General features: G+C 37.3%; 2 protein-coding genes across 2 annotated transcripts; one reads left to right on the top strand and one right to left on the bottom strand.

The window, feature by feature from the left end:
• Window positions 1-744: 744 nt before the first annotated feature.
• Window positions 745-1650, top strand: mrpl21 (mitochondrial ribosomal protein L21). The gene has a single exon (XM_020639627.3). It carries the CDS (start codon window positions 774-776, stop codon window positions 1356-1358), a length of 585 nt encoding a protein of 194 aa, XP_020495283.1. The 5' UTR covers window positions 745-773; the 3' UTR covers window positions 1359-1650.
• Window positions 1651-2950: 1300 nt separating this feature from the next.
• On the bottom strand, window positions 2951-8823 carry c1h6orf120 (chromosome 1 C6orf120 homolog). The gene is made up of 2 exons (XM_020639628.3): window positions 8690-8823; window positions 2951-5845 (listed from the first exon to the last, which is right to left on the bottom strand). The coding sequence occupies exon 2, from the start codon at window positions 5799-5801 to the stop codon at window positions 5247-5249; it is 555 nt and encodes a 184-aa protein (XP_020495284.1). The 5' UTR covers window positions 5802-5845; window positions 8690-8823; the 3' UTR covers window positions 2951-5246.
• Between the last annotated feature and the right edge of the window lie 30 nt (window positions 8824-8853).

Here is an 8853-nt window from a genome sequence, read left to right on the forward strand (position 1 = left end):
CATAAATCAAATCTGAAAGATGGAAATTCCAACTAGCCTACTTGTGTTTTGTTTTTTTTGTCTTTAAAAAAAGAAAATATCACCACAGTTGTCTGCTTCAGCTTTACTTGAGAAAGAAACACCAACTTAATAAACTTGTTTATTCCTTCTTTATTTGAATATTTTGTCAAACAACACTCATCCATTGAAGTATCCAGACCTGGCTATACCTGGACAATCCATCTTTAAAATTTGGCAATAAATAAATATGTGTAGGCCTATCACAATTACAAGAAGAGCAAAAAACATATAACGAAGAGACTGGGGAGATATTGGGTATGTATTTAATGTATTAGGTTTTTATTAAAAATGTAAAAATGTAAAAATGTAAAAATTCTATTGTTTAAATTCTAAGTAAAACAAATTAATTTTTAGTTATTAGTTTTTTTATGAATACACATATAATCTACAATAAACTTGTATGGATATGTTAAAGAGTCAGCTCAACGAGATATAAACCTACTAAAATTACATTTTATTATGGACCTTATTTTATTGTTATTTTTACATTCTTTCCAAATAGTAGGCCTACATTACTATGACAACAATCCTTTCCTGCTAAAAATAAATAAAATAAAACCTATGCGATAGGCTTCTACTACTTAATGTAATTTTGTCCTGCCTTACTTATTTCCATCCTTTTTAGTGTTTTAGAAAATTCGGTGTCCACAGCTACACATGTGTTTTGTAGCTGTCACGCCTGCGCAGTGCAAACTATTGCACTTCCTGTCAAGATGGCGCTGAGCAGAGGAGCAGGACTGTGGAGGACATACAGCAGGTTACTATCCATAAAACCTCTCCTGTCCCCACCTGCTGTCCGAACACAGAGCTCCGTTAGCGGGGACCTGTTGCCCCGGACTTCCCTGTCCAGCCCGCCGTGGTCAGAGCAGACGGTTTTGGTACCGGAGGAGGAGGAGCGGAGCCGACACGCCGCCGTGGTGAGCACCGTGAACCAGCGGATCCACAGGCAGGACTTCGGCCGGTTATTCGCCGTGGTGTACATCGCGGGTCGTCAGTGGAAGGTCACCGACGAGGACCTGATCCTGCTCGAGAATCACATTGAAGCGGAGTGCGGGGACAAGATTCGGATGGAGAAGGTGCTGCTGGTCGGCGCAGAGGAGTTCACCCTGATCGGAAGGCCTCTGCTGGGGAAAGATCTTGTCAGAGTTGAGGCCACAGTGATCGAAAAGACGGACTCTTGTCCCAGAATCCACATGAAGTTCTGGAAAAGACACCGGTTTCAGCGCAAGAAGATCATCATCCAGCCTCAGACTGTGCTGAGGATTAACAGCATCGAGTTGGCCCCCAGCCTGACATGATGAAGATGAGGAGGAGGAGGAGGAGGAGGAGGGGGAGGGCTGTAATATTTCACACACAGGATGACAGTTTATTTGAATCAGTTTATTGATTATTAATACATAAACTAACACGTTAATGTCAGGGATTCTGCTCATGACTTCCAGAGTTGCTTAAATGCAGCTAGAAAAAACAAGTTGACTCTTTGAACTCTGTTTCATTTTGGAGATAAAGCTTCATCTTTGTAGATGACTGACATTTAATTATTCTGTTTTACCTGGAGTTGTTTATAAATAATAAAAATCCTTAAGAGTATATGTGTCAAAGGCATTCATGGTCTTGAACTTGGATAAACATTGTTTTAAGAAGCCTGGGGGCTTCTGACTCTTTTAAGTTATCATTCTGCAAACAACTCGAACACTTTTGTTTTTTATTTAAACCTCTGATTACAGTGGAACGAACTAGTCCCATGTTTCAAAGAAAATAAACATTTGAAACTTTTATTTATGTTATTACAATTGTATATAATACTTAAGTAAATCCAGTAGTCATATAAAACTACATACAAACTATACAGAAGCTACATACAGCTACATCTTTAGAAATGCTGCAGGGCTAAAAAGATACTGTTAAAGTCCTCTTGTTTGCAAATGTGTTGATCATTGTGTGGGAAAAGGCCAGATGAACATTAATTTAGGATTCAAAATACACAGAAGAGGATGGAAGACAAGATCAAATTTCAGATTTAAGCATTTTATATATTTTCCCTGTTTTTTTTTATGTCCGTAGTGCATGTGTCAGGGTGGGGGGAATATTTTCCTGTCTTTTTGTCCTTTGCCAATCACATCTTTATTTCATAATTCAGCCCATTTTTTTGCAATGTTTCCACCTATGACTGGTTCTATATTACTTGTTAAAATTTACTAAACAACTATGAAAAAATATAATTAACTGTAAGAGAGGAACAAATCTTAAAGATTGACAAATTACTTACTTCAGAATGTATTCTGAATTATAAATACCCCAAATTGTTTGTAATAGTTTGGAAAAAGCTTCCCCTAATTAAAAGTAAAAGTCATTTTCAAAACTTGGAAGTAAAGACAGAATTTTACAGAGCTCTCTGGTGACATGGGCGAACATTTTATAATTTGAGTCCACAAAATAATAATTTGTGGCCTTGAAATTTATATTTTGATGTTACAAAATATTTTGAGGCTATGAATTATTTCATGGCCATGAGTTATAACATTTTCATCAATGTCACAAGAGGGGCTCCGTAGAATTGTCTGAGACAATCTTTAAATTTCTCACATTTATCAGCTAGAAATACTGATGCTTCTTTAAGCTTTTCAAACTTTGATTCTGCAACTTTTTTTTTTTTAATGCATTTTAGACATTGCTTTAGAAATAATTTATGTACTTAGAGCTTCATCAGTTAAGCCATAACAGTTGATTTGTTTTTATTTAAGGATACTTGCAAGGACTTATAAGACATTACTGTTTAAAAACTTTTAATGTTTTGTGTAGCCCCCATGTTTTCTCAGACCTTGAATTGAAAGATAGAACTACTCTCCAGTGAATTGTAGTTTTGAGAGAAAAAAGCCAACCAAACATATCCCCAAAATATATTTTTAATTGTTGCAGCATTGTGTAAAAGCTGCCATTAGGTGTCATATTTAATCTTCTGCTGAGAAAACAAATATAAAAAGAATGAAACAGCCTGAATTATGATAACAATGTTTATCATAGTATCAGAGCCTGTTTTTTTCTTTGACATTATGACACGTTCGTTTCTACACCCAATTAGAGCTGGTCTAGATAGTCTTCCCCCAGAGTTACCCCCGTCTTCTCTGAAGACTCAAACTATCGACCATCTATTTTTTTTAGGTCTCTTTTATGCTGCAGGTTACACTTCATCAAATCTGAAAGAAAGATATCCAAGAAGACAAAATATTTGATAAACAGTCTGTATGACAGCTGCTTTATTTAGAAACCTGTCTGAATCGTCTCCAGAAAAACAGGACAACAGCAGAGGATTGATCAGAAGGCACTGTTGAACATTTCTGCTTAGCGGTCACATGTTAACTCTGAACTGAACTCAAACCCTGCATCAGAAGTTTGTCCAACAGGTGAAAAGAAAAAAAAGTTGAGCCTTAAACACCGAGTTAAATGTTCCTAATAATGTTAACGGATTGATAGCAAAGTCTTTTTAATCCACAGGGCTCAGATATAAGTAAACATTGCTGTAAACGGCAAATGAAAACTGTGAACTGCAGGCTCTTTGCTTTAACTTCTTAGTAAACTGAACGATCTGCTTTGGTGTAAATCACAGGTTTATCCTTCTTTTTCAGTGCTCTCCTTTTCAGGCTTCATGTTTATCTATAAACCTGTCCTGTAGGAGCCTCCTGTATGTTCAGCTCAAAACAGCTGAAAATGACTGTATTGCTAACTTATTTACACCCGGACGTCTTGTCAGGCGTTGATATGCAGAGTTAAGAAAAGCAGTTCCATTCATTTGCAGGTCAAGCTCAACAATGATCTTTCTGATGCTAAATTAGATTTCAAGATTTGAAATAGAGTTAAAGGATTGGTTCAAATTCATCATAATACAACACTCACGAGCCCTTTGTAGACGGAGAGTTATTCATTTTCTGGTAAACAAATACATTTGCCATCTTCAGGTCTGTCCACGCACATCTTTTCATCCAGTATGGGGCCAGAGTAAAGTTCCCATGAAAAGCTATTGTATTCCTCATATTTAGGTGTTTCTTTTACAATCAGAAAGCTACAGAGGGAATTATTATTGCTATCCATACAAGGTAGCCAACACTGCCAAATAAGAAACATTCAACCGTTCATGAAATAAAACGGCTAGCATGCTCAGAAGTCCTGTGTGTTACGGGAGTGTCTGGGGAGGGAGTCCAAAAATTGAAAGCATTTCATGGAATGCACAAGAAGTTAACAGCTTATAGTAGAGAATGAGTTCTAATTATTATTTTGGGTTTACAAGAAATGAACAAACTAAAATTTCATTTAGACCTTTTTGATGAAAAACCTGTATTGTTTAAATTAATTGGAACTCTAATCACTTTTGATACATTTTTTGTTAATAGCCAAGATTTCTGCCAATGAGTTCTTATTTTCATTAAACAGAGTTTATCCTTTTATTACACTATTGTTATATTTTATATTATTACTTTTTTCAAACCAGGACCTGAGTACCTAATTCAATTGAACTGTATGTACTAGCATCCTCTTAAATAACAATAATATTAAACCCCCTTCATTCGTATGTGGAACCTTCTGAAACTGAAACCTATGGAAAACATATTCAGGTATTATTACTAAGTATGAACTTCCCAGCAAGACTTGTACCTCGTATGGAAATGAGAAATCAAAACAGTGACCAATAATTCTTAGGGTTACAATTGATATGTGAGTGTTGTATTAAGATAACCTTGAAAGGATCTAAACATATCCATCACAACTCCAGAAATATTCCTCCCTCACCCCTGTGGTTGAACATGAGTTAATCTAGAAATTTATAACAGTGACCAATTTAAACCACCAATAAACATGTGCCTGCCCTTCATCTTACTAAGCTTCCTTTTGCCTAATTAAAGACAAAATACCAATTGTGCCATCTGTGATTAATCTGGCCCATGATTCACCCTGCTAAATTAAGCCTAGTGATCTGTCAACACGTTTTAACATGAAACTCCATCATTTATCTGTACTCTTTTAATCAAAGAAGTGTGTTTGATCACAAGTCAGGAGATATTAAAAAGCCTAAATTACAAATGGAGTTTGGTGTGACATTTTTCTTATCCTTAAAAAATGAAAGAAAAATAATCATCAGAGAAAGCCAAATCTCCTCCCTCTGTCACAGCAGCAAGGCAGGAGAACCGTTTTCAAAACAAAATCTCAAGAATAATCTTCAGAAGTCCGATTAGAATTGTCCAAAATATCGACTCCTCTTCCTGAAAGTCGTCCTCTGCTGTTTGAGGGGATTTTTTTTGCTTGTGTCCGTCTTCTGAAGTGTATGAGCTCTTATCAAACGGGTCCTGGGGAACCGTCTTATCGTAAAACACCCGCATTTCAAACTCGCTCTCCTTGTGTGACGGGTGACCATAGATGCCGATGCCCACAGGCCTGACAAAGTCCCCAGGTACAACAACCACGTCCTGTCCACAGGTTACCGACTGCAGCTTGTAGGTGTCATAGCTCGGCCGCAGGGTTTTGTCCGACACATAGAGGTCGGCATCTCCCTTGAGGCTTTGCATGTGCAGGATGATTCTGCCATCATGGTTGAGGCGCAGGTAGCTATAGTTTCCGGCTCCAATGTGGCCCTGGACCACATGAAGCAGCACCCACTCCTCGGGGATAGGGTCATCCTCTGAAGAGTTAAGGAAGCCTCTGCCCTGGGAGAGCAGGAGGGCAACTAGTAGAGCGCTGCTCAGCATCATGATGAAGGCATCTGTCAGTCACCGCCTGGACGACACCAGACAGCCTGAACACAAGACGAGTGTTATAATGCACCAAAATGCCCATCAAAAAGCACTGTTTTAATTCCCTTCACAAACTGACTTAGATTATTATGTTGTCTTGTTTTTTTTTTAGACCAATAGGCCACAAACCAAATATAAACAGTTCACAATGATCAGGGTTGGTAGTACATCTTTTTAAAAGTAACATTGAACCACTTTTCAAGAAATTTCAAGTAACCTAAACCAAAAAGAGATCCACTCTCTCTCAAGCTTTCTAATCACATCTTATTTCTTAATTTAAATACAATCAAAAACCACATTAGTAACATTTACACATCCCTATACATTTTCAATTTTAGTGGAGTGTCTCAAAAAAATAACCTCAACTTTTTGATTGTATTTTATCCATATAGGCTACAGTATCTCATATTTTCTATCTTTGATGCTGAGACACTTTTCAATAAAGCTTTCACAAAAATAATAACCGAAACTACTGTAAAAATAAAAACGCCAGCAACTTTAAACATCTGAAGTGTGGAGCCAGCGAATTTCTGGCTCCACAAAAAGCCTCTGCATTTTCAATAAGCTCCATGATCAAGAAACGTGATAAAACTAGGATAAATATTGGAGATGCTTTTGCTAAATGGAGAGCGGTTAACACTCAGAAAGGTTTTGAGACCAGCGCAGAGCTGGCTAAACACTGCAGCTTCCTTGTCCAAGACATCGCAACCCACATTGACTCTAGGGAGGAGGGGCCAGGGGGAGACAGCAGTACCCATTTTAAATGCTATGTAAGGGATGGGCAATTAATCAAAGTTGTACAATGATTTTGGCTTCCCATGATCATGAAAACAAGATAATCAAGATTGAATGATGACTGTGTCGCATGCTGTGTTGCACTCGTTTTGTCAAAAAGTTTTGTCAAAAAGTTTTGTCATGTGTAGTAAATGTTTCAAAGTGTTTGTTGTGATATTTTGGTCACAACAGTTCATAACGCCTACCTCAAAAACTAAGTTAATTTGATGGAACTCAGAATTAAGGAAGACTGCTGTTTAACTCCAAACTATTTCACTGTATGAACCTCAACTGACTGTGTGGGACCTTTTGGATGTGTATCAGTAAGAATCTAATTTTAATAAACATTTATTAACATTAGATTCTTACTGATCCTGTTGATGTGTCTGGAGAGTTTAATTATAAATGAAGTAACAGCACTGTGCGTCGTGCTTTAATGGTTATCACAGTCATTTTAATGGGGAGAAGCACTGATCGCTGCGATCGATAATGCAGTAGGATCACTGCAGGTTTCTAATAAACTCAAGCATACGCAATCCACACATCACCACTACACACAAACTGTCGCTAATAAAGAAAGCACATGTGCAATGCAGGTGAACGCACGAAGCAGCCTTCCCCCTAAACTGAATAAATCATTAGGGCCTTGTACAAGAAAACTAACAAAACAATAGAACATTCTTTTTTTTTTTTTTTTTTTTAATCAATAAGTATGTCTGAGTATCCCTCTTCTGAATCCTAATGCAGTTAAAGCTTGAGTTTGAGTCTAAGTCACAGGTCATGAAAATAAGAGTTAAGAACTCGAGTCTGAGTCCTCTAGGGCTTTCACACTTGCAGAAAACTTCTGAGGAGCTGTATGTCTGAACATAAACAGCCGTGTGCATTAATTGTAATTCCACTGAAGTAATATTTAGTCTAAGTAATGGTATTTTTATTTGAGTACAATATTTTTTCAAACCCCTGCATAGGGCCCTTGGAACAGGGACGTCCCCATTTAGCCTGCATACAATAAAGTACACCTGATAAAGTGTTAAACATTCTACATCCACAAATCTCTGCGGCCATGTCCGCCTTTACACAGTCCAGTGAAAGCTGAGTGCAAAACAAACCAGTGATTTAACGCTGACTGATAGCCCCACAGCAACGCTAAAAATAACTTGCTCGATGTCATCTCTACCGGTGTTACGGTTCAACAAGTGAATTTACTATCTGCAGAACTGTCAGCCGAACACGTCTGTGGTTTGTTGGAACTTAAGAGTCCTCACAAATACCTCTCCGTTAGGATGTTCAATGTGATGGCAAAGGCATGATCATTTCTGTGATTAATGAAATCCAAGTAAAAGGTTTGAGTCTTTTCAACTGTAACTACGACAACCGCAGACGCATTCGGCTGAGAGTCACTAGATAACACGGTAACTTGTTACACCGAAACACCGGTGAGTTTGACCCTTGATACCAAAGCAAAGGCAACTGATTTTTTTACGAAAGGATAACGTGGTATATTGTTAAATGTAAAAAAACATTTACACTGTCGTGGTTTATTCTTAAATAATTAATACTCGTTAAAACATAATTATTGCAAGTTATTATTGTTACTATTGACGGATTAATTAATATTTTTCATTATTATTATTGTAATAGTTGCTATTATATGCTTTTGCAATATATTTACACATTCATGCCAATAAATCTATCTGAATAATAGTGTAGGTAAAAACATAATAACACAATAACTCTTAATAGTTACAAACTGTAAGGTCACAACTCAACAATAAAATAAACAAAGAAATGTTAAAATAAACTAACATTTTGAGATGTTGGGTAAAAATAAAAATAGCATTAACAGCAGCTAACACAAAGCTACTTACTTATTAATATGCGGTAAGCTAGCTTCTTAGCACACAGTTTGCAGTCATGCAGCTAACGTTGCGGCTAGCTAGCTAATTCAATCTATGCGCTAAAGTTTCAAGAATAAGTAATTCTTCCGATAAACTGGAAACATGATATTTCGGCTATCGGTTGACCATTAAACGACAATTTATAGAGTTAATAACTCCACTGCGTTTACTTACACAGCTGTCATATCCTCGCCAACATCTTCGGTCCAAACAGCAACCTGCTGGAAACAAAGTTCACTTCTTCACTTCCTTTTTCTTTTCCTCGCTCATCACTGGGTCCAGCTCATCAGCGACACCAACTGGTTGGACATGCGAACAGCACCCACCAGGATCCCATT

The sequence above is a fragment of the Labrus bergylta genome, chromosome 1 (assembly GCF_963930695.1).
Source record: "Labrus bergylta chromosome 1, fLabBer1.1, whole genome shotgun sequence".
Lineage (NCBI taxonomy): Eukaryota > Metazoa > Chordata > Actinopteri > Labriformes > Labridae > Labrus > Labrus bergylta.

Coding starts and splice junctions, on each gene's coding strand:
- mrpl21 (XM_020639627.3), top strand. CDS start 774: ATGGCGCTGAGCAGAGGAGCAGGACTGTGGAGGACATACAGCAGGTTA.
- c1h6orf120 (XM_020639628.3), bottom strand. CDS start 5,801: ATGATGCTGAGCAGCGCTCTACTAGTTGCCCTCCTGCTCTCCCAGGGC.